Genomic DNA, 27,058 nt, shown 5'->3' with positions numbered 1-27,058 from the left:
ATTACATTGCAGGAGTGCATTTTTGTAATGACTCTGGGTCACCATTGGTATCTTTTATATTTAAACTAGACTGCAGATATAGATAGAAACATATAGATACACATATATATATATACGTAGAATGTATCTAATAAATGTATATAGAAATCTGAACAATCTGTATCTTGTTGCAATAATGAGACAATTTTCAAATACTTGAAACAACATTGTATTTTTCTAGTTTAATTAGGCATCTGAGTCTTTGTTCAGCATCTGAGAGGACGGACGTGTGTGTTGTTCATTAAAGGTCCCTCTAATCAGCTTTCCACTTTTACAAAATGCCTCTCCTTTGAGCCAGAATTGATCTGGAGAGCAAAAGATTTCCAGTTTGAGGAAGAGTCCTCTAATCTAATCTATCAAAGGATGCACAGATGGGGGCGGGGAGTGATGGGATTTATTGCTGACTGCACTGCACTGATGTGGAGTACTAGACTGGATCTGGATAGAACTGCATTAGGCTCAGGTAAACAGATCTGATATCAAAAAATACATTTTGGTTAACAGACGATGCGCAAAAATAATTCATTTTGATTCCCCAAATAATATGACCATGATCCTTTTTCAGTGGCGTATGTTAACCTAGATAGGACTGATAAATAGTGTAACCTACTGAAACATTGTTCAGCTAGTTTTTTATCCATCTGCAATACAGCGATATGATGTTTATTAGACGAGTGTTTTTAAAATGTAAAATGTGTTAGCTATCAATGATACAATTGTGCAGTTTCATAAAAAAGTTAATATCTACAGATTGAGACCATTTGCAATAAACGCATACAACATTTTCCCCATTATTCCCTTCCCTGTTAGCTTTGGATAAGTAAATCTGATGACACATCAACGTCAAACTGTCTAAATGTAATAGAATAAAATGACGTCTTTAAATATGTTGTATTTACATGACCCAAATTGAAATGTGCTTTTTATTCACGCAAATTTTGGATGAAAGGTTTTAAAAAACACATTTTACAATTGGCATCTAAGAGTACAAATGGAGGTGAGCATATCGTATCGTCCACACGGTTCCGTCGCGTGCTTCAGCGGAGACGCTTCCCATTCACTTTGAATGGGGCGACGTCACGCTTTGCCGAACTGCATTGTGGTTCCGTCGCGTCGCTTTGCCTCCGTTGCTCACGCTGAAATGTTGAGAAAAACTTTTCAAGCGTCGACGGAAGCGCCAGCCAATCAAATCATACGCCAGTACAAGCGCTAGCCAATCAAACCGTGTGCTTATGTGTCCGGGGCGGGAGATTAATGTGATTGGTTGTTGGTCGCGCGCCAGACACGCCCACCGGCAAGCTTCAAAGCGACGGAACCGTGTGGACGATACGTTAGAGTAATGGTTGTTACGATTTAAAGTCTCAACGTTCACCCCTGTATTGGCCTTTACTGTACATTTCATTGATCCTACCTCCAGGATAGATGCCTCTTATCCCATTTTTTCAGAGTTGCCAGGCTTCGTTTCCTGCGGCCCACTGTCAACTCGGTGTCAGAAACATCTGGCAGGGAACATCTGGGTGTTGTCATTAGGCCCATTGTGGCTTGGTCTAAAGAGGAGAGGAAGTTATGGTTGGTAGTGTTCTGATTGGGTTACAGTCTTTCATTCACTCATCTATGAACATTTCCTTCATCCATCCACATTAGCACGTGATTGCCCCATAAAAACACATCCACATACCTAAGACTCCGGTCTCCTTCAGCCCTCCGTACTTCTGCATGGCTTTGATGGCCTTGGTCAGGGCCTCCTTGGTCTGAAGCTGACCAGTCACTGGGTCAGGGGGCGGGAGGTAGCCAAACTTACTCAGCCAGTCCTGGAAGGGGAAGAGCAGACAGAGTTCAAGAGTAATCCCAGGCATGTCAAGGACTCCAAGTATCCCAAGCTGCTGAGAAGAGACACCTGTTCATTTTTACTGTCTGTGGATACTGTTCATGTTTACTGTCTGCGGATGTGTCTATGTACATCAAGGTTGTGTGAGAGCTCGATCAAAGAAGCAATTGTACATTCGGATGATAGAAATTATTATCATTTTCAAGCCAATGTCATTCTGCATCTACAAAGATAAATGACAGTACCGAAGGTTTTTTTTTTGTGTGCGAGTGTGTACAGAAAAGACAGGAAAGAGAGCAAGTGGAACATTCATGTAGTACTTTGTGATTAAATGTTATGCATTTTAGACCACCAAGCAACAAGGAGGTCCCTATCTCTATTTGTTTCTTTTTATACCTAGTGCTTGTTCTCAATTATGCTTAAGAGCTGCACATGGTGAGGGACATTTGAGTCTCTAATTGCAAAGCACAGAGTGTTGCTGATGGAGCGTAACAGTTTCACCAACAACACAGACAATCAAGATCAAGATACAGACATCTAGTTACAATTAATTTGATCTGAATTTCATTAGGGGGAAGAAAAGTGTGTTCTGTTACGATCCATTAGCCTCAACCAATCTCTCAAACCGTCATTGAGGTATATACTACACTGAGAGTCGACTTATATCCTGTATTTTTCCCTGGCGTTATAATGATTTTGCTATTTGGAATACTCAGAGATAAACTTTTGCACAAAGTTGCATTTAAGTTTTATGCTGACAAATCAAAAATGCTGCTATAAGTTCAGTGAGAAAAAGTTAAAAAATTGCATTATGGTGTGAGCTAATGTTATCTCCCTTTATGGTATTAGAATATTTGAGGTTAAGCATAATGTTTTTTTTAGATGGCTAGGTTAGGCGGAGTTCATCAACACATATGCATTATTAACAGCTTGGTTGTTTAAGATAGGAAAAGAAGACAGTATTGGAAATGCAAAAGTGGTATCAAGACTTCTGTAAATGTTGTACAAATTCACAAGAAATATGGTCAAACAAAATGAAAAGCCCTTCATAAAGGTTTATATGCAATTCCTTTTCCATTTGAGACCACAAAAGTTGCTGCCAATCAAAGAAGTCCAGCTGACATTGACTGGTTTTGCTTCATGCAAGTTGTGACTGATGGTTGAAGTGATGCTCTTTTCTCTGTTGCCTTACCCGCCCCCCTAAGATCTTTCTTCGTCTGGTTTCTCTCTCCCTCTCATCCGTCTCGAAACAGCTAAAGCCTCCTCTTCACTCCCCATGATCTGGCAACCAATAAGGTGGTGACACAGAGCGATAGCAAGGCGTCCCCTCTGTATTGACAACGCTGGAAAAATCCCATTAAGTGAATGCTTTAGGTCCAGTGAAGGCTGATATTTGCCTCCTCATCCTTGAATTTGCTATCCCTGCACAGGGAATTTAATTTGACCCAGCGTATCATCGGGCAGGATGAGAAAATGGGAGAGGTCAAAGACTTGTAAAGAAAGCCAGGAAGTCAAATTGACTATGAATCTGCAAAGAACATTAATAATGTGGTTTACAAAAGTAAGTCAAGATTTCAAAACACATTCTATTATTTATTCCACCTTTCAAGCATGATCTTAGCTAATTCTAGTTTAGTAATCAAGTTATATTGACATGCTTTTTGGCTGATTTAGGTTAGCGTAGCAAGCATGTGGGGTAAAGAATGCTTACCTTTTAACAAAAGACAATTCTGGAAATGTCAGTATGCATTCCTTGGTCATTGAAATTGTTAATTAAATATTAAAGGTGGGGTAGGTAATTTTGGAGAAACCAGCTCGAGTGCGCTAGAATTTGAAAATACACAACCGGAAAAAACTGCCACTTCCTTACAGAGCCCCTCCTCCAACACACACGAACGCGCACATGACCAATGAGGGCACGAGATAAGTTTGTGCACGAGATGGAAAGCTGACAGGCAGGTAGGCCATCCAGTTATTTTAGCCGGGCCAGCTAAAATGATTGGTCGTGCTTTTTATAGCGCCACGGCTTCCACAGATGACATTTTTGTATGTATTTATTGTCAAAGCATTTAATGTATTCATTGCTATCGGGATGTTAAGAGCATTCCATGGAATATAACAAAAAGTGTTTCTGAAATAAATTCCATACCCCACCTTTAACTAAATGACTTTATTAAAACATTCAATTGATAATAATGTATACGGTTAAGGCAAGTTAAATTGCCAACATGTGTTGCATTAGCTCCTATCCACATTACCTGTGTGCTGATCATGTCCAAACTGCAAACAGGAAGTGGGACCTTCCAATGGGCCTTTTAGTAGAGGGAATTTGGACTATACCATGTGCAATCAATTAAGGGGGTTTCATTGTCTCAGGGTCTTTTTGAAGTTTGCAAATAACTTGGATTGTTAATATTCTTATGCGAGGACAATTATAATAATGGTGATAAATTGTTTTTTAATGTTTATACAGAATTGTTGGATTATGCAGTAGTAGCAGTAGTAGTAGTAGCAGCAGCACTTCCTGAGAAGAAGCTCCAAAAGAGTAGTTCATAGTTGGTGGTACGTTTAATTTACAGTATGATGATCTGTATGTAGTACAAAGCTAATTTAGTAACTTCAAACTACCATACGTACTTATTACCAACACTTTGAGTGCTGTCAGGCATTGCAACATTAACTTAAGCCATGAACAAAACCTTCTTTGGGGAGGAGGTTGTAGTAACCAACATTTAAAACAAATGAGACACATTGTAATAATAATAAACATTAAACGTTCTATCAACCAAAACTGTAATAATAATAAACATTAAACGTTCTATCAACCAAAACTAATTTAACAAAACGCATGTGTACTTGTGCGAATGTACATGCATCCAAAGAGAGGTTAATTTTTTTCTTTTATGTAAGAGAAGTGTGCTAGCGATGAATTACATCTGCCCTGTGTACTCCACCACAACTCCTTTTCAGACTCCTGAACCCATTACATCAAACTTTTTTGTGGAGCCAGCAACTAATTTAAACCCTGACATTGTAGCTCAAAAGCCGTCAACAAGTTCAGCGGCATGCTGAACACTGCTAAATAATATACAGGGGTGTCACTGTGTTCAGGTGTTCTTTTAAAATACTAAACACAAGTCATCTGAGTTCAAACGGAAACAAAAGAATATCAAAGCTTCCTGGATAAGGAGAAGAATAAACCTAAGCACACTTGCAGTAAAAAGCAACAATAAACCCTGACAGATAATAGAAAGGGACAGTTCAAAGATACAACCACAATTGGAAGAACGCAAATGGTTTGCATTCCTCTCAAATGTATTAAATCACAAACTATTGTTGCTGTTTCTCTTGGGGTCTTCACACTTAATATAAAAGAGAAATAAAGGAGTACATTCGGAGAGAAACACAGAATCTACAACAAATGTATCTCTCCAAGGTTCGCATTAACAATAAGGGGTCAGACACAGACAACTGACACTTTGATCGCTAATTTAGATGCACACACACTCAGTCTGCATGCACACAAACATGATGTGTGACACTGAACTGCATCCAAAATTAGGAGTCTTTTTCAAAGCCTTTGATGCTTCCATATGAACTTGTTTGACTCAACAATTGCAGCAGTGTTTTTGATAGCTGTGTTGTGTTCCAGAGTTGTGAAGCAGAACTAACAGAACATCTTAAATGGCAACGTGTAAGGTTTCGTTACTGCTTGAAGCGACAACACCCCCCCCCCCCCCCCCCTTCTCTTCTACCGCTATGTTCTTCTTACGTTTTTCTCTCTTTATGATAAATTATTCAGGATCTTGGAGTATGTGAGAGAAAGATAGAGGGAAGCAGACTTATAAATGTTACCCGTCAAAAAAATAATCAAGACTTTATAAGGTCATTTGAAGAAAACTACCGGAAAGAACATTTCTCTTTGAGTTTGATGCCTTTATTGTGTTGAGTCACACTTTAAATGTAGCTCGTCTGATATGTCTCACTGGTTGGTAGTTTTCACTGGTTTTAGACAAATGCATAACAATTGCGAAGACACTCAGTCGGGGCATAAAACCTTAGGCTAATGCACATTAAATTGAATGTGTTTTTTTCAGTTTACACTTGAAATTAGTAACTTATTTAGTGATGGAATATCTAAGGACATGATGAGCAACAATATATCTTCCTTATATACTTTGCTATGCAAGTCTAGGAGCTCCTTTTAGTACTGGGATTTCCCTAAAAACAGCAATGTAATCACAAACCATTTGTACAACCTGGCCTTAAATGTAGAAACATTAAAGAACAAAATCTTCTCCCCTCTCTTTTTGGGTTTTCTTTCTGCAGTAGAAAGTCGGAGCACTGGCTCAGCTGCAGTCCAGCAGCCCTGGAGGTATTCATTGACTTCAGCAGTGCAAAGTCTTGCTGACGTGGGGTCTTGACCCCGTGTCCCAACTCAGGCCCGGGGGGTCCCAATCACTTAGCCTACTATCTGATCAAATGACCTGCGCAGTCCTGGAATATTAACATTCAGTTTTGATTGATGTGGTCAAGCAAGACTAAATAAAAAAACAATGAAGAATATTTTTGAGTGAAAGCCATGAATACTATGCTATTCAAAGCATGACTGTGTCCAAAGGTTACGCAGATGGCCTCGCTTTTTTACATTTTAAGTTTGATCCGTACAAAACAGAAGAGGAAATGTTGACATTTTGCAGATGGGTATACACTGGACTACTTCTTGGTCCGCACCAGTACGTTTCTTAACCCCCAATGTTTTATGGGCAACTTGTCCGGCCATTTTCTTCCTTTGAGATGTACTGTTGATAAAGTTAGGGATAACAGCATTTTCAACAGCAGCACAATTCACACATTTTTTACTTAAAGGAATACCTAAAAATTATCTTTTTGTAACCTGAATAACATTTTGTTTTCCTCCTACATCTCAACATTAAACAAAGGCTCTAAAAATGGAATTCACTTTGAATAAAAGGCGAAAAAAACAATGATTTCAAGGTAATACAGGGTAACGTGAACATACAATTTTATGCCAAAATGTTTTCAATTGTACTTATCAATAGTATCTGATCAAACCAACTCTAATGATAAGGCAGATTAGCATGGTTTTTGAGTGTTTAAGTATTAATACAAAAGTTTGTTGTGAAGTGTCATTAATAATAAAATCACTTAGATACATGTATACTTGAACTACAAAGTCTCCCACAAAGCCAAGCCGTCAGAAACTCTTCAGATGAATCCCTCATTGACTCCTTTGCAGTCATGTTTGTGAGAAATGTCATTAGTGGTGCAGAGTCCCCCCAGTGCTCTGCAAAGCCACATACCCGTGTTTTCGTTCCTCTTTTGGCAGTGTAATTTGAATACTGGCAGCTGTGCAGCATTTAATCAATTGGAGCCACACTTTTCATCACTGTCAATAAGCTGACATTTATCATTCGCTGTATACTTGCTGGGAGACAGGGCTGCGCTGATGCACTTCACCGTGGTACAATTAGACAGCCTCCTAAATCAAACTCGCCTGTTGATGTACCACAACAACAGTCAATTCTCCTCAGCATGTTAGCCCGGCAGATTCTGCTTTCTGTCTCTTGGCAGTCTTTCCTTTCACATCTGTTGATCAATGCGCTCCTATTTGTACATGTTCTGGACACCTATGGTCCCTTGGTTGGATTATATGATGACATATACCAAGAGAGAATACAAATATGTCAACTGTCAGAGATGTTACTGTTTACAGCCAGGTAGCTACAGTATCCCTTCTTTGATATCTGTGGCTGTAAATAGCAATGTAGGAAAGTAGCATTGTTTACATCATTGCTTACTAGTAGTGTTTCTTTACTATCTTTGTTGGCATTTTGCTTTAATTTGTGTAGATAAGTGGAAAAGTGTGAAATCAGATGAATAATTTACATATTTAATGTAACAATGCATTTAATTTCCATGTCTTAATACTTTATTTTAAAATGTAGTAGTGAACGAGCAACCATTTGATATTAAAAGTTACTTTATACCTAATTTCATATTATTCCATAGGATATGTTTATAAAACCCATCCCATAAGACAGGATTCATTCATCACAATAAAAACATGCATGCAAAGTTGTTTTATATTGCGCACAGCAACTCTTTACCAATGGGTTTATGAGACCCATTTATCCGGACATATTTTATGGGGATACATTCTGTACTTCAGGACAGATCTACAAAAGCACATTGTCACTGTCACTGTCACTGTCACTGTCACTGTCACTGTCACTGTCACTGTCACTGTCACTGTCACACACACACACACACACACACACACACACACACACACACACACACACACACACACACACACACACACACACACACACCACACACACACACACACACACACACACACACACACACACACACACACACACACACACACACACACACACACACACACACACACACACACACACACACACACACACACACACACACACACACACACACACACACACACACACACACACACACACACACACACACACACACACACACACACACACACACACACACACACACACACACACACACACACACACACACACACACACACCACACACACACACACACACACACACACACACACACACACACACACACACACACACACACACACACACACACCTTATTTATATCCTCATAAATCAATAATTCACGAAAGACATAGCACATGCTTAACACATTCGGCCCTCCACTTTCCACAAATGCGTACTTAATTGAGATGTTGACGAATATTATAGGGTTTGACTTACTCCCAGTATGTTCTGCAGTGTATCTACAAGTGAAAAACAATTTATCTCTGTAATCCTGAACCCTGGTTCCTGTAATCATTTAATAAAGTAAGGAAAGAGTAGGAGGAAGCAATGCATTTGTAACAATATTGAAAGTTAAAGAATACAGCTCGAATAGACCTTAAAGAGCATTAAAAGTATTGGAATTCATAGTGCATTATGGTAAAGTATACATAAAGTATGTCTGTATAGCCCTCATTAGCAGCGCTGTCTGACATAGAAATTACTCCAGACTTTCCCCTATTAAATATTTTAAATGACTTGTTTCTCCATAGCAGGTTGAAGCTAAAACAAAGTGAGTCAGCTGCTCATTGCCATTCTGCAACAAAGCCGGTGCTGCGAGCCAAGAATGAAAAAGATTTGAGTTAGAGAAGCCAAGCTTCATGTGTGTGAGACATTGATTAATGTGGGCGCCGATTTGAAGTGTTGCTGAATTGCAGATGCATCAGTGTAGCGGTTGAGACGGGAGAGTTGTAGGTGAGGAAGGATGAGACAGTGTGTGGTGATTTAATACATTTTGCTTCAAGGTGTTTAGATGCAAATGCATTTTAAGTCAGTTGTAAAGAATAGAGGACTGAAGGTTCTGAAAACACTTCCTACAGCATATATTGTAGGACATGGATGGGCAAATGGCGGCCCCCCACCTCCTCTTTGTGCGGCCCTCAGATTAATTTATAAACAACGTAATTAATAAAAAAAAAAAAGATTATTTATTTTACTTGTAGTACTGATACCGTCCACTAGACTCCTAGTTACGTCACGATCTGCGTACATGATTTAGTTCGGCAGCCAAATACCGCAAAATAATCTGTGATGTGTTTGTGTCTATTGTGTTTGTTTCCCGGGGAAACACTCACAAGAAACACCGGCTGTTGTTATGCCTGCTGTGACGTTAAAGGTGGGGTAGGTAAGTTTGAGAAACCAGCTCGAGATACACTTTTTGTTATATCCCATGGAATGCTCTTAACATCCCGATAGCAATGAATATCTAAAAAAAATCCATAAAAAAATGTCATCTGTGGAAGCCGTAGTACTGTAAAAAGCACGACCAATCATTTTAGCCGGGCCGGCTAAAATGATTGGATGGCCTACCTGCCTGTCGGCCTTCCATCGGGGCACAAACTTATCTCTTGCCCTCATTGGTCATGTGCGCGTTCGTGTGTGTTGGAGGAGGGGCTCTGTAAGGAAGTGGCAGATTTTCTCCGGTTGTCTATTTTCAAATTCTAGCGATCTCGAGCCGGTTTCTCAAACTTACCTACCCCACCTTTAAGTTACCGCTTGTAATTATGCCTTTACAAGCTTAAAGGTTGTATTTATCATCGGAATTTGGTGAAACAAGTTTAATATTCTAAAAACCAAGACTTTGTTTATTTGAAATCAGATGAAAAAAACTGTCACGGACCCTTCCGTGTTATCTATGATTACGCTTTACATTCATAATTTCAGCGGGAGGGAGGGGGAGCGGCGCTGAGGAACAGCAGAGTGCGGGTTGACAGGTGTCTGTGTTGACATTCCCCTTATTGTGTCTTAGGTTCAAGTTAGACAAATAATGTCTGGGTTAGTGTTCATGTTCACGTTTATGTCATCTTAATGGTTAATCTTAATGCACACACATTTTCCGTGCTTTCCAATAGTTTAAAATAGTTTTATTCCACTGTTAAATAACCTGTTCAATACAAACATGCCACTTGTAAAAATGAAATAACATTTATGTGAACTGATATTTGTTTAGTGAGCTTATTAGAGGATGTTCCCTGAAAGATTGTAAAATGTCAATGAAGATGTCAGACTTAGTATATTTGTTAATAATTACATACAATACATGGAATTTGTGTGTGTGTGTTCCAAGTGAATCTGCGGGCCCCTGGTGGCCAGTACATGAACTATGTGGCCCCCACCACCATCCAAGTTGCCCATCCCTGCTGTAGGAAGTGAGAATTACATTATTTTCAAAGTCCAACTGAAATCGGATGTATTCATCCCTTTTTGCAGTCAAACAAGTGTCAAGAACGTTTGCTTTTCAAGCTTTTATTAAAAGTTATTTTAATTAAAAGGAATAATTTAAGTTATTAAAGGGAAAGGACCAAAGATTAGCTTTGGTACAAAACTATGGCAGTAGAAAAAGAGAAAAGTAAACAAACGGGCACTCCTTGTCAACACGTATTAGCCAGACAATGTGATGCTAGCAGTTGTATTGAGAAGTATGGGCCAGCAGTGGACTTTTCCCCAGTAAGTAGTTGTACATTGATTCATTCAGCAAGCTGGTGGCATGAAATTGTTCCATTATTCTAAAACCAACAGTCTGAAAAATGTTCCTTTGGACCAAAAGCTCATTTGTCCAACAGCCACTTACCGAAAACAAACGCCCAAGCTTTCTCTTACGAGACGTGTGCAGGATGTTGTTTAAACCATGTGGCTTGCATAGAGCAGCAGGCAGCTAAATAACACTCTTAGCTAGACAAAGTGCTAACATAGTTCCCACAGATCTTGAAAATAAAGTAGGGGATGCCATCATGAAAACAAAATATACATTTTTCCTTTTTAGAATCTGATTTTTTCTTACGGAGAACACAGTCCTTGATTTATATAACGGATACGCATGCTAGCGAAGAAACAACAAAATCCATTTAGTTTTCGTTTCACTTATATGACAAATAACCAAGTAACCAAGCCTTCTCTTCAAACTATAGCCGTTTCTGTATTGCTTGAGTTTTATTGTGCAGAGATTGTTTATGAAAAATAAGCTGTGAATAGCGTGGATGCAAATAAAACACAAACAGTATTTTTTTTAATGAGCTTGATTTATTTTGAGGTAGATAAACACGCAAGTTAATAGTTTGTACTCCGTTTTATTTTTACCCACTTTATTGGACCACCTCTCTATAGGCATTTCACACTTGCACCATATCCTGCATATTTTCCCTCATCTCAGCCAACTGTTGAGTTGAAGAATGTGCTTCCTGTTTCAGTTCAAGCCCCTGTTAGCAGCAGCAGACTTGCAGGTCAAAGGTCACTGTTGTTAAAATCTGACCTGCACATAGAAAAAAACTGCATGTTGTTTATAAAAATGTATTTATCATAATTTGAACACTTCGGTGTACTATACCAATGCACAGTTTGTAAAATATCACACTACCAAACTAATTATATCATTTCTCATACTTCGCTCTTTATTCAATTATGTCAGATCTGTGACCTCACATCTTTTTCTGGTCATTTAATGTAATTCTGTCATCTGGCACGGACACAAAAATGTACTCCTGTCACCATGGTGTCACCAAAGCAATTTCTTTCATAAGCAGAATCCCTTTTGCCCCAGCATGTGGCCTCCTGTCCCACAATACCTCCCTGTTTAGCCCTAATGAACAGCTGCTAAGCCCCTTCATCTTCAGCCTCTGACAGGAAATGACTGACTGGGAGACATTTAACCTCATGACCTCACTGACCCTCAAAAGGTCATAAAGTAGCGCAGTCCATTATAGTGTTTACATTGTTCCTTACTACGTTTGAGCATGAGGTCAGAACTGTGCCTGACCTCCTGGACTTTTCAAAGGTTACGAAGCTGGATTAGAGTTGAAGGAGAAAGTTTAAGGGGTGAATTAATTGGAAAAGTGAGTGCTGTGGCATAAAACGTTTTGAGATACTACAACGTGAATCCATTAATTAATACCAGTTAAAGATGAAGCTCTTCTTTGCCTCTTGGGTGCCCCAGAATGTGAAGACTTTTGTTATTGCTACTGGAAGAAAGAGCTGGGTGTTCAGGGCAGAACATTTACATTTCATGCACATAATGCAAAATATATAGACTTACCGATAAAGGCATAAGCTTAACAGTTGCGATTTTGACAATTAAATACATACATTACTGTTCAAAAGCCTGGAGTTACCCATTATATTGATGTTTTTTTCTACTTTCCTCAATAACATCTAATTAACCTTAAAAAACAGTAAAGTTCCGACACTAAATATATTGTTTACAACCGAAAAAGCTTTGGCCCCAAAACAAGAAGCATTAAATGATTCAATCTTGCGTAAATGGCCCAACAGTGTTGCATAACCTGATAATACTGTAAGAGCCTTTTTCCCCAAAATACCCTTTGATTTTGGATTTGTTTTACAGTCCAGAAAAGTGTCACAACAATGTCCTCAATATTTTTGTTTTCTCCTATGGATGATATTCCCTGATGCAATTCTAGTGGTGCTTACCTATAGCCTGACCTTCTCTTTTCCTTTCCACTTGTTCAAGTCATTATTTTGCACTCTGCACTTAAACAGCATCCTGTTCCAATTGAATCTGCACACATTTGTTTGCCAAGTTTCCAAATCATTTTACCAAGTACTGTGATTTCTTATATTTTTATTTAACCGTTTTTCAAAAAGGTGTTTTTTCTGCCCTTTCCATTTTTTGTTTGGATGAACTTCTGCAGAGTTTTTGCTAACTTTTAATACAAAATAAAATCTCTTTGTAAAGAGGACATTCTGGGACCTTAAGTATGAAAGACCATTGAAATATAGAAAGTACTCCTCTAAGCTATCTGACCATCAGGCCTTTGTGGAAGGTGATTTTCTTTTGAACAGCAGCGTATATATTTTATTTCAGTTGACAGCTAAATCATTAAAGTGTTGACTGCATATGACTACCATCATATTTAGGATTTGTGCAGGATCCGCAGTACCGGTCCAAGCATGGCAAAATGAGCATTTTAAATTAAGAGAGTTTTTCATTATGTGTGTTTTTTACACCCTAATGTTGCTAGGTTTGCATGTTGACTTCAATTCGGTTTATTGTGAGTGTTTTTTCTGAGAGTTAGTCAGCCACAAAAGTGTTACCACAATATATTTAGCTGCCACAGAGGAAATACATTTCTGAGTGCAAAACTGTCAAAAGCATATCCTGATATCTTTACTGCAGAAATGGACTTGGAACCAAACCATCAGTCAAGCAGTGGGGAACATTTGTAGTCATGAAATATAATAATGAGGACTGTAAAAACAGTTGGACAAATTCTATCAGCAAGTGTGGTTTACAGGTTTCTGCTCTTGTACATGTGAAGCAACTGGAATCACATATGATTTGCCAAATTTTCTTTCAATGTTCAGAAATGGAGATTCGAAGATTGAAGTTTTAGAAGAACAAAAAACAATGTTGGGTTACTCAAATTGAATTGATCAAATTCTGATCCATGTCCATGAATCGTGTCCATCCATGTCAAATAGCGATATCCAGGCTACCAAGACAGGAAATGCAATTGAACCTGAATTTGATTTCGGCCACTTTGTCATAAGGATTTTGACATCATAAAGTGGCCAAAATCGCCCCCCACCCCCCCCCCCCACCCACCGTATCACCTGAATCTCCTCCTAGGAGCACCATTGTGTTCTTTTTAACCAAATATCTCTCAGAGGGGCGTGGGGAGTGGCTCCTTATTTTCATCTAAAGTAACAGACAGAGAATCAGCACTTTTGAAACAGGGCTGAAACAGAGGGGATTATGGGATGCTACAATGATCGGTTTGGTATTTGGAGCCAAACACTTCAGAGACATGTTTTGTATATATCTGAGACCTATAATATATTGATGAAACAGTATAATAGGGGACCTTTAAATTCAGTGGTGTTTTTTAAAATTCAAATTTTAAGTTAACATTGGCTGTTCAAATGTAAATACAGTACGCGTCTCTTATTTGCTTCCCTACTGGCAGTGGGATGTTTCTTTAGGTGTAGAGAAGTACCAGAGGTATTTCGGCTTGAAAGAAATATGCTTTTACAAGACAGAGAGTATCTTCTGAATGACATAAGCAAATAAACACATATCACACAAATGTAAATTTCTCACAATCAAGCAATCTTCTGCTTCTTATGTTGCTCTCCGCCAAAGACATTTCTCTCTGTATACCGTATTCTCGCAACATCCTTGGGCGCAAAGATGCTAACATTATTCAAAGCGGTTGTAGCAGCTTCCCATTTCATATCAGCAGCTTATTCAGAGAGAGATGGTTTACTTAAAAGTATTACACTGGGATGATGCGGGATGCAAGGAATGAAACCTTTGCTTAAGTATGTTTGACTGAGAAGCTCCTGGAACCAAATGGCACATCCTGAGCGTAAACACGATTCACTGAAGAAACGAAGGACTTGGTCTCATTTGTGCAAACAGATAAGATCAAAGAGGGAGAGTATAGGGGGATAAAAAGAGAGGGAAATTGCTGCCTGAATTACACGTTTAATCGAACAGAAAATTGAGGCTGGATTGTGAGTCGGTGGAAGAGGGAGAATTAATCCATGCCTGGAAATCATTCCTCTACTCTGATGCATTCCCCACACCTTACCCAAAACTGCTTCAAATTGAACATGACCTCTCTCTCCGTCTTTAAACATGTTCATGCTAATTGTGTACTCAGGGTTTACTCTTGCAATCTTTATCCATCTGTCTGAAACCCTCCAAGTGGGTGATAAATAAAGCTGTGCCACAATGTAAAATCATTTGACTTGACAAATGATTTCGGGACATCCTATGTTGAATTCAGATAGGTATCACAACAAGTGTTAATGAGTTTAAATAATTTAATTCAGTCAGTGTAACAAAATGCCAAAGTTGGATTGAGAGAGAAAACAGAATCTGAAGAGTACAGGACTGAACTACAGTTATATAAATGTTTTGTTTTGCTTTTCAAGAGAACCTCATGTTCCAAAGCTGCACTCGGGTCAACAGGCAGCACCTCTGAAAATGAATCGGAGGAGGTTGTGAGTAAAAGATCACGGACCAATTGTGTGCTGATTGTTTAGGTGACCATGACGGACAGCCTCACCTTGAAAAAAGAGCAAACAAACACGCTGTCTTGTAGATGTTAAAAGTTATTTGTTGCAGACTCAAAATAAATAAAACATCCGAATCCATCATTGCACCACAGAGTCCCTAAAGTGGGAGGCCCCATAAATTATGCCATTTACATGCACAGATCAGAAGAAATACAATCCCACAAATAATTTAAAAAAAGAGTGCTCACTTTCCATTAACACATTCCCCAAAAGTTCTATCACAAGACACCGTATGCTTGATAACCCTCTGTCATTGTGCATAGCTTTTGTAATTTCAATGATCAGAAATTGTAGTTTGAGTTATCTGTTTTCCACGGATACACCTTTTCCATTTTTTAAGAAGACCAATGTTGACATGTTTTTAAAATAGTAGGTGCCACAATATGCCGAAAAATGTGTTACATAACAGATGATGTTTGAAATGTTCCTGCCTGTTTCTTTAAAAGTCGATCACACCGTCTACTGCCACAGCCTGTAAACCACTGGTAATCAACAAGATATGTCGACTTGTATTGTGCTTCTATTATTGATTTTGCAAACATTTTCTCTTCTTTTTTTTTTTACCGAAAGCATATTTTGATCTGTCCTTTTAGCAAGTGCACATATTTAACTGTAGGGAACAGTGAACATTGATCATCAGTGAAACATTTTGAGTTTCAGCAGGAAGCCCAACTTGATGTGTGGGAGAGAACAAATCTGAATCCGGTTTAAACCACTCACTGCATTTAACAATGTGGACATTATTCAGTGAAAATAAAAAACAAGGAAACAATGAACCTCATTTTACTGAACAGATCTACATCCACGCCATCGCTTTCTTTTTATCCCTCAAATTATCCGGCCCAGTTGATATTTTTAGCACCGTTTGTGCATACATTATATAATGTTTCCTGTGGATCCACAATGGACTTGGCACATTGTCGGCCTCTGCCTAACAGATATGTGACAAAGCTTCCGTGACAAATAGGCATCAGGAAGAATAAAGTATACACGTATATAAGCCCTTATATTGTTTACCAGTGGACATCAAAGAACAAATAAATATGCATCGCAGCAGTAAAAAAAAATGATGCTTTCCCGTGACCAGATTGTTTAGTGAGGTTTAAGGGGGCGGCAGTGGCTTAGTCTGTAGGGACTTGGTCTTGGAACCGAAGGGTCGCCGGTTCACGTCCTGATCGGACCAAAAAAAGTGAGCTGGTAGCTGGAGAGGTGCCAGTTCACCTCCAAGGCCACTGCCGAGGTGCCCTTGAGCAAGGCACCTAACCTCGAAACTGCTCCCTTGGCGCCGGGTACCTGGCAGCCTCTCTGCTCTGCCACCTCTCCTATCTGCATGTGGTTGTGTGTGTGCATGTATATCCTCCCCTGTGTGTGTAATGTGTGTTAACACAACAGAGTGGGGAAAGACATTTCCCTGTAAGGGATTAATAAAGTGTATCTTCTTCTTCTTCTTAAGGAGTAAAGAAAAGTAGTGAGTCAGAGTTATAGCCTTTTTTCTTAAATATCAACAATGAATCTCAATATATTCACACATCTTAAAAATATAACTTTTACCGTCCCACCTCAAATTCAATGCGGGTTTGGTCGTCCAGGAAAAAAAAAACCTGGGGACATTTTTGAGTTTGGTTTTGTTGTTTAGCACACTTGAGTTCCAGGTAATGAGTTGTAATTCCACTGCTTTTCTCAGATTGTTTTCAGTAAACATAGAAGACAGACAGTTGAGAAAAGGCACCACAAACAATAAAAGTAATCCTTTACATTCTAGCCCACTATGTTGCAAGCAGATGGCAGGCACACACTCCACCCCGCCGAAAAACGCTCAATCATTTCAGGAAGTATTTCTCTCTGCCGCAGACACAATGAGTTTATAACGGGACACAAGTCTGACTTGTTGAAAGGATACAGTACATTGTGATGGACGCGTTTACTCTGACACTCCGTTCCCATCTAGCTAGAGGTGTGAATGTCATTTCCAAGACACCTGGGAGGAAAATGTGTCGTCATTTGCATGTTTGTGTGTGTGCGAGTGTGACAGCAGGGATTACGATGCGACTGTAAGTGAATCATCTAATCCCAGGTTTCGGAACAGCTGGTTGTGCGGCGTGCTGAGACTCAACGACTGTCTGTCCCTGGAGGCAGCAAGGAGGGGAGAAGGAAATGTTAGGAAAGAGGTAGAGAGGCAAAGAAAAGATGAGAATACAAAGATAATTTGATTCAAAGAGAAAGACAAAAGAAGAGAGGGAGAGTGAAATAAGGAAAAACAATAAAAAGGTAATTGTGGAAACTCATAAGGTGGAAAGACAAAAAAGAAGTTAAGGAGGATGCAGAAAGAGAAAAGGAAGAGAAATCAAGTTATTGGGAGAAATCAGCTTGAAGCAGGACATTGCACAACGCATTGACATGCACCGCAATAAGCCAGGGCCGCGTTAATCAAGCAGTTTTATGAGTAAACTGTGCGTGCTCACATTGCCACACCAAACCTCATTTATCAGTTTCTTCTTGTGTCTGACAGTGTGTGTGTGTGTGTGTGTTTAGAGGCACTCCTGACAACAGAAAGCTCTGCCTGAAGAAAACGCCTCAGAAATACATGCACCAAACACACATTAATCTTACACGGAATTAGCATACTTGTTAGATTGATTGCCAAGTACTAAAAGAGCCCACCCATATATTGTTTGCAATGATGCAGACAATGACGGGCCCTTCTGTTTCTGATGATAGGACAGAAGGGATTTTTATCCAAGGACTTCTTCTTTTTTTTCGGGGACTGCAGGAACCTCTGCTGTGACTGTTAATCACTGCCTTGTTTGCCATTGGCGAAATTTGCTTTGTCTGTGCCAGCAGCAACTAACCTCCAATTTTGAGAGGCCAGCAAGATACACCAGTGGCATCCCTGTGCACATTCCAGTCCAATAAACTTTGGATGTTTAATTAGCGTGGCAAATCTAGCTAGATTGCACAGAAGGCACAAATACAATCCAGCAAACACTGTAATCATCGCACATGTATCCATTGCATACAACAAATCCTGATTTGATTATCAAACCTTGTATGTCAAGCCATAAATCATCATAAAACAGAAGTATGGATGGATAGATGGGGGGATATTTCTGCTTCTAAGTGAAGGAAAGACTTCACATTCAGACAAAATGTCACCAGAGATTCAAGATAAACAAACTTATGGAGCCAATTAGGACATCCCCCTGTAACTGGAGCTTCATTCAAGAGGCACAAGTTTTAGTGTCTCCAGTGAGGGAAAAAAAGCCCCAAACCTTCTTTGAAGTTCTTCTCTCTATGGGCGGTCATGTGGCATGGCATCGAGCCAAAGCCCACAGACACAAGGAATGAATAACGCTCGCCCAGTGCCCCCTGACAGAGGATAAGGGAGAAGACTGTAAAGGGAATAAATACTTAAACCTACAGACACCTGACAAATTATGACTCTCCTAAAGTCAAACTTCTATTTGTTCTTTAACTCTGCACATCTCAAAGCTCCACAGTTCCAAAATTGGAAAACAAATTTCATGTGAACAAACACGTCTATCATAATTGTTTTAGAAGGAGTAATATTGCTACAGTCACATTTTAGGCAGGGTATGAAGAGGATTCTTATTTAGCAGTTGGATTAAGTTGAGTTTTGAATGCATCACCTTTGGGTAATCGCAAACTACATCACAGCGAAAAGGTCACACCAGTATATCATTGTTTTTATGTCAAAAGCTCAGTTAATCAATATCATGTAGATGTTTTTAATAATAATAATACATTTTAGGCGCCTTTCATGACACCGTACAATTTGTTAAAAAAGACAACGCTAATAGGCAACAGAACATGATAAAAACGTAACCAGGAAATCATGGAGGAGACAATCAAGTGGACACAAATGAAACATATAATGAGGAGCACTACAGTGAGTAGGCAGATTTGAACAGATGGGTTTTTAATTGGGATTTGAATATAGTGATTGTGTCTGACTGACTTATGTGCGGGGGGAGGGAGTTCCAAAGTCTGGGAGCAGTGCAGCTAAAAGCCCGAGAACCCATGGTGACGAGGCGTTGGGCGGTTAGCAGACCAGCAGAGGAGGAGTGGAGGGAGCGAGAGGGGGTGTACTCCTGAAGACGGTCAGCCAGATAGAGGGGGGGGGGGGGGGGGGGGGGGCAGGTTATGTAGGGCTTTGTAAGTGAGCAGTAGGTTTTTGAAGTTGATACAGGATTGAACAGGGAGCCAGTGGAGTTGGATGAGGATGGGGGTGATGTGTTCTGAGGCCTTGGCGCCGGTGATGATCCGGGAATGCCTGAGAGGATGGCGTTACAGTAGTCGATGCGGGACGTGACAAATGCATTGACCAGGACTTCAGTGTTTGATTGAGAAAGGGATGGGCGGAGTCTGGAGATGTTGCGTATGTGGAAGAAGGCAGTCCGGGTGATGTTATTTATGTGAGGTGAAAATGAGAGGGAGCTGTGTCCAGGATGACACCAAGGCTCTTAACTTGGCCAGAGAAGGGGATGGAGTAGCCATCAATGATGAGGTTAATCTCTGTGGCTTAAACGGATATTGGAAAAACATCAATCAAAAAAACAATTGACGTAAACCAGGAATAGTGAACGTCATAAGAAAATGGTACAATATTATTCCACTAACGAGTATACAGACTAACGATACAAATAATAATCCGTAGCTTTGAAACAACACTTTTTACAATGCTATAACCGTCTTTGTAATTGCATTCAAGTTCAACGTTTTAGGAGGGAATTTATGAGCGTGTATTTATGGATTGTCCTTAGGTTCAGTTCATAAGGCCCACACGAATGTCACGAAATAGCTGCCATGTGTTACTATGACGCCCCAGAATATATGTCTCTCTAGTGTTGGCCGAGGAATGCCGGCAACTGGCATGTCAACAGCAAGTATGCACATGCAGAAATACACACACATACATGTCATGTGTATGTGTGTTTGTCTCCATGTGTGTTCAACTCTGTATTTTTAAAAACCAAAAAGAGCCTGGCCCTACTCAGAAAATATAACCCTGGTCTGCAATTTCCACAAAGAGCTTGAAACTCAGCAGACTGTTAGTGGCTAATGATAGGAAGTTAAGTGTCAACACTGGACTAACACACAGTGGGCTTAATTTCCAGTTATAGTTGGATGGAGATGTATCTTATCTCAACCACCCACTCAATCTCTCTCCCCCCTCCTGTCTAATTCTCTTCATTTCACTTGGACTTTCTGAGAAATGGGATTATGACAGTCTTGCAATTGACTCTAAATATAAGCGATAGCCCCCTACCCTTTATTTCCCCCCCATCTGCTCAGCCCATGACTTGTTAAGAAATGACAAATGAGACCAACTATGAGATCACCAATGTGGCGGCGGCACACACGCAAGCAAACATACATACATTTATAAAAAGGGACACATGAGAAGAAAGTGATATGCACACACGCAAACAAAACCACACTTATTATTATTCTGCCAATTTCTGCAAGCAATTTCAGAGTAGCTTTGTTGTTGATTTCAGGTTTCCTTGATGTACTATTAAAGAAGCCTATTGGCAGGGATATAGATTATTTTGGGCTTTAGCATGGAAGCCAGCGCAACACCAGAAACCACTGTAATTACAAGATCTGCTCGGCACTTTGAATAGCAATGGCAACCAAAACCTTGATCTGGTCGAAGACAAGAAGGAGAGGCGGGGCGCCCCGGGTTAAAATAGAACTGTCCACATGGAGTTGATTTGAGGTTTTCTATATGGGGAGCCCGGGAGTGGGTCTGCTCAAGTAATGAAGTCAGTTCAAACCATTGGAAAAAGACTATCGCGTGCAGCTCTGTTGTGGCAGAGAGCACCCACTTGCCCACATAAAAAGTACATCACTGCCGTAAAGAACTGCCAGACATTTGAGATGTATTGACCATTTTTCTCAAGAAACTATAAACAAATAATCTGGTATGATTCAACTTTGAGTTTGTGAGTCAAGATCATTTAAATCATTCTGCTTTTAAACAAACAAGCCAACAGAGAGATGAATACCTTGTTTCTTTGTAAATCACATAAAATACCCTTGCAATGCTTGAACAAATGTCTCCAAAATGAATCTTGAAGTCACTAAAAACATGAAGCAAAAGTGTTGCATCCAGCCATCCACCTCACATCAGTCCCTCACTGCCAATCCAGTCCTACCTCAAGATCTTTGTTGAAATGGCCCCTGAGGACATTATAAACTCTTGACATCTCCTCAGAAACGTTCAACTCCCTGGAGAACTGTAACACTTAGCAAAGCTGTGATGACAGATTGGATTGGAGTGGATTAAAGGACTGGTATGCTTCCACAGTTACTCCCTCTTCCTGAGAAGCTGTGAATGTGCTACATATTACACGCTGAACTGTCTCCTGTGCTCTGTGTCAATCATTGCGGCATGACATATTCCATACCACTGTGCAGTCATCTCCCACTTGACGATCCATGGCAAAAAAGGGTCCTTGTCCTGGATATAATCATGATATGGCGCTACAGGAAGAAAGGTCACACAGCTTGATGGAAGTGGGACATCGGTGCTGAAAGTGTCCTAATGATCTGGCATGACACGGCAAGGAAGAAAAATACAAGGGAAGTAGCATGCTGTGTGACTTATTAAGAGTTGTTCCTTTTACTTTTTCAATTATTTGCTCGTACTCACCCTCACATGTTACAGCCATCGACAACAGCTACCTCAAAATATCTTATGTAACATTACAAAGTGAACTCTATCTCGTTACATATTCAAGGAAAAGTGACCCCAACTCCATGCAGGCCACTCTTCTCTTCCTTTTCATTATTTCATGCGTTTCCTTTTGAGACCCTGCCTCGTTCATAACTTATTTCAGCACGGAAATTCCTCCATTGCACTCTCCCTTGACTGTCACAGCGTCCCATTTTCTTTTTGAGCCCCCCCCTCCACCTCTGGGCCTCTGGGTGTAATCAGAAGAACCCATGATGTTCTAATAGGAAAAAGCCTTCTATCTGGATTGGAAGAAGAAAACCTGAAGGAAGGAGACTGAAGGACTGAGGGGACAGAATATGATACTGGTGAAATGCACAAAGAGAGAGCTAATGAGTGGTGGTGGTACTGGTGCCGGGCAGGCTCGTTGCATGAGAACTAGCGGGTAGGGAGACCAAGTGGGACTGTTGGTGGGAGGAGGCGGAGGAGGGTGGCGTCTACCAGGCTTTTTTTTTTTCTTCTCTCCCTCTCTCTCTTCTATTCCCTGGACGCAAGAGCAGATGGTATTCCCATTGAAGAAATCATAAAGCAGAATGGGAATCAGAAGCAGACTGGCAGGGTGTGGTGGTCCCATCAGGCACACAACTCATTTTCTGTTTATTTCCTACAATTCATTTGGTGTACACCTATCCAGCAATGTATTGATTCAATGATCAACGAGCCAATATAATCGATTCGAGGTGAAAACATTGATACAAATCGCCTGTTTGTCGAGTTTTTGATCAATGGTCAGAGTGATCATAGATGGAACTAGCAGTGACATTACAGCTGTGTGTAGCAGTGAGGCGTGTCCACAGTTTATTTGTTGATGAATAAATGCTATAACTCTACGAAGACTAAGATAGATATGTCTGGTCTGCTGCTGATTAAAGTGAAATGTGTTTGCATAGAACAACAGGTCTGTTTATTTAAAAGAGTGGTTCATTTAAATGTCTGGACAATATGATATCTAATATTGATCGTAAAATAATCAATATGTTCATTATGATATGGTGTTGTGGTGAAACTTGTGATTTACAACCCTACAATACTGTTCCTTACTGAAAAAGATGAAATCCTGGCCAGACAGACATGCTTTAAGGTCGGTCTCTACAGGATTAATAGTATTAACAAAAAGGTACTTTTATCAGCAGCTGATCTGGTCACCTCACTCTTATGACAGCTGCTAAAGTAAGGAAAGCAATGCTTCCGTATATCCCCATAAGGAGCTCTGTCGTGCTATTTTACTGCAAAAATACAGCCATCAGGAGTAAATGGATATGATGAGCAAAACATACAGATTTCATTATGGCTGTTATGTAGCAGTTTCCCAAAATGCTGAAATAGCAAATTAGTTGTCTGCAGTTACATATCGGGTTAGATAACAGCAAATCTAGAAGCTGGATGCCTCAGAGCTGTGCTTAAGTTTGTGTTCCAGCTAATTACGGTCGCAGTGTATAGTATTTACAAGTAGAGAGGGATTATTTTGGCACTCAAGCTCGACTAAAAGCCAAGTGATGCAGCACAGTGGCTCTGAAGTGAAATGGGGCTGGGGAGCAGCAGAGCTGGAGATCAGGACACGGCTCTGTGGGTAGATGGTTGTTCTTGCGGACCGGGTCCCAGATGTATAGCACTTATGAACACAACTGGGCCGAGATAGGAGAACCCACTTAAAACCTCAACAACCAATTATCCAACCGCTCCCAACAGCTGAGAGCAATCGCATCAATGCAGGGGAAGTCTTATTCAAATGTCAATCAGACGGTCGCAGGGGGGGGACTGTGTCTTTGTACGAGTGCTCATCTGTACAGCTGTCTGTCCAGCTCCCTAGGTAACCCTGATATCCTTCCACACCAAACCAACAACCTGAGAAAAAGCTGTGTCTGCCTTTGTTAACAAGACCAGTTATTACACTCCGGTGTACAATGCCATTCACTGTCATTGTGGCTTTTGATGAAAACACACACGAGTCAAAGGAAGTAAAACCTAGCTAGGGTTTTGGGAAACTGTGAGTGGCACTTTCCTGTTATTTTCTTAGAATGAATGGACGGTAAACCCAATCAATCATGAAAATAATTCACAGATTAATAAGAAAGGGCAATGAGCATTTGTCGCAACCCTACTTCTATTTTGAATGCTCAGAAATTAAATGGTACTTAAAATCTACAGTACATAGGTGACAAATCCAGACCTATATTTGGATGAAGTAATTATGTAAAATATTTGTTTGTGCTGCCAATATTATTTAGAATATAGATTCCGCACCCTACTTAACATTTGTTTTGATTTGTAGGTTCTTAAAAAAAAATGTGGGTAGCTGCTCTTAGCACACAGCTCATACAAACAGTCATGCACCAAGATTTGAAGAAGTCATAATTAAACACAAAGCTTAACAGCAGAGCTAATACCTCAAGAACAATAAACACAGATAGACTTCTCAATAGTTGCTGATGAACCAAAAGAGGAACAACACTACAGTGAGCTTTGCACACTGGATGTGTGGTGAGAAAAAGGACTCCAGTGATGATCATATTGCTCTGTTTCTTGCTGGATGTGTTAGAAGCCAAATGTTTGCTCAGTGCTCACACACTCAAACATAGCATGGATAATATAGCATCAAGGCAGCTTTAAGGATAGCCTGCCCAACACAACTTTCATCCAACCCCCCAATGTGTTAAATCGCCAGTGGAAGAAAAAGATTAAAGCAACTACAAGGAAATATGTAATGATAAGACCCTGTGTGGTTGTCCTCAACCATGTTGTTGAGATAAGGGAAGATGCATGTCTGCAGCTAAGAGTATCTAAGACTAAGAACATGAAGTTGACTTCTTGTAGCACACATACAAAGGTAGTTAGTGGATGTGGTACAGCAATAGACATACTTCATGCCTAAAAAGAAAGAGCAAAGATGCAGTGCACCTGACACTGACACAAGACAGAAGTTGGCAGCAGCAGACATGAATAAAACGATGCAAATGAGAAATATATGTAGATATTAGAGCCATTTAAACAAAGCATTAATTATGCTGCTTTCAAAGATTTAATCATTTGCAGAAACTTGTTTCATCTGCAGCTCAATACACTCCAACCACAAAGCTGAAGTTTATTTTGGGTCTAACCTATCGATCGAAATATGATATAATAGCTTTAATTTGCTCAGCTCATTGGAAGGCTTACAGTGGGTCTAATTAATAATCATAAAGCATCCTTTCAAAAATAAATTAGAAGAGTATTCATAAAAGAGATGTATTGGTCTGCACCTTAGTTTCACAGCTATCATTAAATACAACTTTTTGATATGCAGCTCATAGCCTTAAGATGTTAACTGTCAATCAAGTGGCTGTTTTGTTTAATTGGTTTAGGAGGATCTTTTGTATCATCACATCTGATTTAAGTGTATATTTTAAACCCAGTAATTGTTTAAAATTGGCACAAGGTGACATATTGGATCAGTCTTTGAGAGGTATCACTGGGAAGAGGAAATATCCAATAAGGTCTTATGGCTTGGTGTGTCACTCACTGTGATGGAAGTGAGCCCCGTCGGCCATTCATCAGTGCAGGATACTATGTCAGCATGCAGTGGAGGAGGTCGATATTCCACCAAGACAAATAGACTACATTTACATGTATTTATTGCAGGCCATTACAGGGATCTGCTTTGCAGAACAGGCTCCTATTTCATTTTCCATCACATCCAGCCTGCATCACCAAGCTTGCCCCCGTGCTGAGGACTGCTGCGAGGTGTTAACATTCAGATCAAGTATGGAGAGTGTTCTGTCTATAAAAGTAGGGTAAAACTGCCCATTCAAAGAGAGGGGTTTGGTTGAAAAACACAACATTAAATGGGATGTTTCTAGTGGTGATATTAAGCAAAAAAAACGTTCAGTCCCACCGTGTCCAAAAGTCGTAATAACTAGCAAAACTTCATAGAAAATGTAGAGAACTTACCACCCCGGTGTCCAGCTGCTCGTTAGTCAGAGAAGGAGCCGCTCCAGTCAGAGGTAAAAACAACAAAATAGGCACCAACAGAAGCATCTCCGGAGAAATATTCCTCATCCACTTGTGAAGCACCAGAGAAACCATGCTGCCCTATGAGTATGACAGGCTGCTCCTGCAGGGCTCAGACACCGACCCCGACAGCTGCATCCGCCGGATAAATCTCACGCCAATACTCCTGTAAAAATGTGCTCGATTAAGGTCTACCTCACTGTTGAGCGCAAACACATGAAACACATTAAAACACCGCTGGCTGTAAGGCTAAGTTTTTTCTCCACAAAACGGCACTTGTAACTACCACCTACGTGTTCATTATCAGATGGAAAATGTGTATTCTTGATTTATATCAAGTCCATCTGAGGTGATATCCCTGCAGCAAGTGGCGCGAGCTCCCTTTCCTGCTCGCGGAGGCTCCAGCTCTGGTAATGAAAGCAGCTGCGTGCGGTTTTGTCCCGAGCAGACGCACACGCACTGAGAGTGAATGAGTATTTGGCCCGGAGGATTCAGGGAGAAGGAGGGAGGGAGGGGAGTTCAGCGCCTTCTTAGCACACTTCAAACTGAATTCATGACGCGCCTCCTCCGTAATTTGAGAGACTCAAGGGTCCAGCTAAAAGACGTAAAACAATTTGTCCGTGTTGCTCATCATCGTTGCATGAGAAAATATGTCAGCGACTCAGCGTTGAGTGGGTTTGACATGCCTTGGAGAGAATCCAAGTGTTGGACCAGCAGCTTCATGTTTTATGTTATCTTATGCCAGCAATGCATAACAGGAGTTACAGAAGCAGATACAGATAAGAAACATTTTATTATCTT

At 40.2% G+C, this 27,058-nt stretch overlaps 1 protein-coding gene across 1 annotated transcript in view; it reads right to left on the bottom strand.

The window, feature by feature from the left end:
* Positions 1 to 26,674, bottom strand: part of LOC117476352 (matrix metalloproteinase-17-like) — a 60,897-nt gene extending 34,223 nt beyond the window's left edge. Inside the window, exons 1-3 of the mRNA XM_034122807.1 lie at positions 26,198 to 26,674; positions 1,718 to 1,850; positions 1,451 to 1,586 (exon numbers count right to left, since the gene is read on the bottom strand). Coding sequence (XP_033978698.1) covers positions 1,451 to 1,586; positions 1,718 to 1,850; positions 26,198 to 26,332 — 404 coding nt within the window. The 5' untranslated portion in view covers positions 26,333 to 26,674. The remainder of the gene's footprint in view (positions 1 to 1,450; positions 1,587 to 1,717; positions 1,851 to 26,197) is intronic.
* Between the last annotated feature and the right edge of the window lie 384 nt (positions 26,675 to 27,058).

Source organism: Trematomus bernacchii, unplaced genomic scaffold (genome assembly GCF_902827165.1).
Source record: "Trematomus bernacchii unplaced genomic scaffold, fTreBer1.1, whole genome shotgun sequence".
In the NCBI taxonomy this organism is placed as follows: domain Eukaryota; kingdom Metazoa; phylum Chordata; class Actinopteri; order Perciformes; family Nototheniidae; genus Trematomus; species Trematomus bernacchii.
Note: the sequence above shows the minus strand (reverse complement) of the source record. Positions and strands in the feature narration are given on the sequence as shown.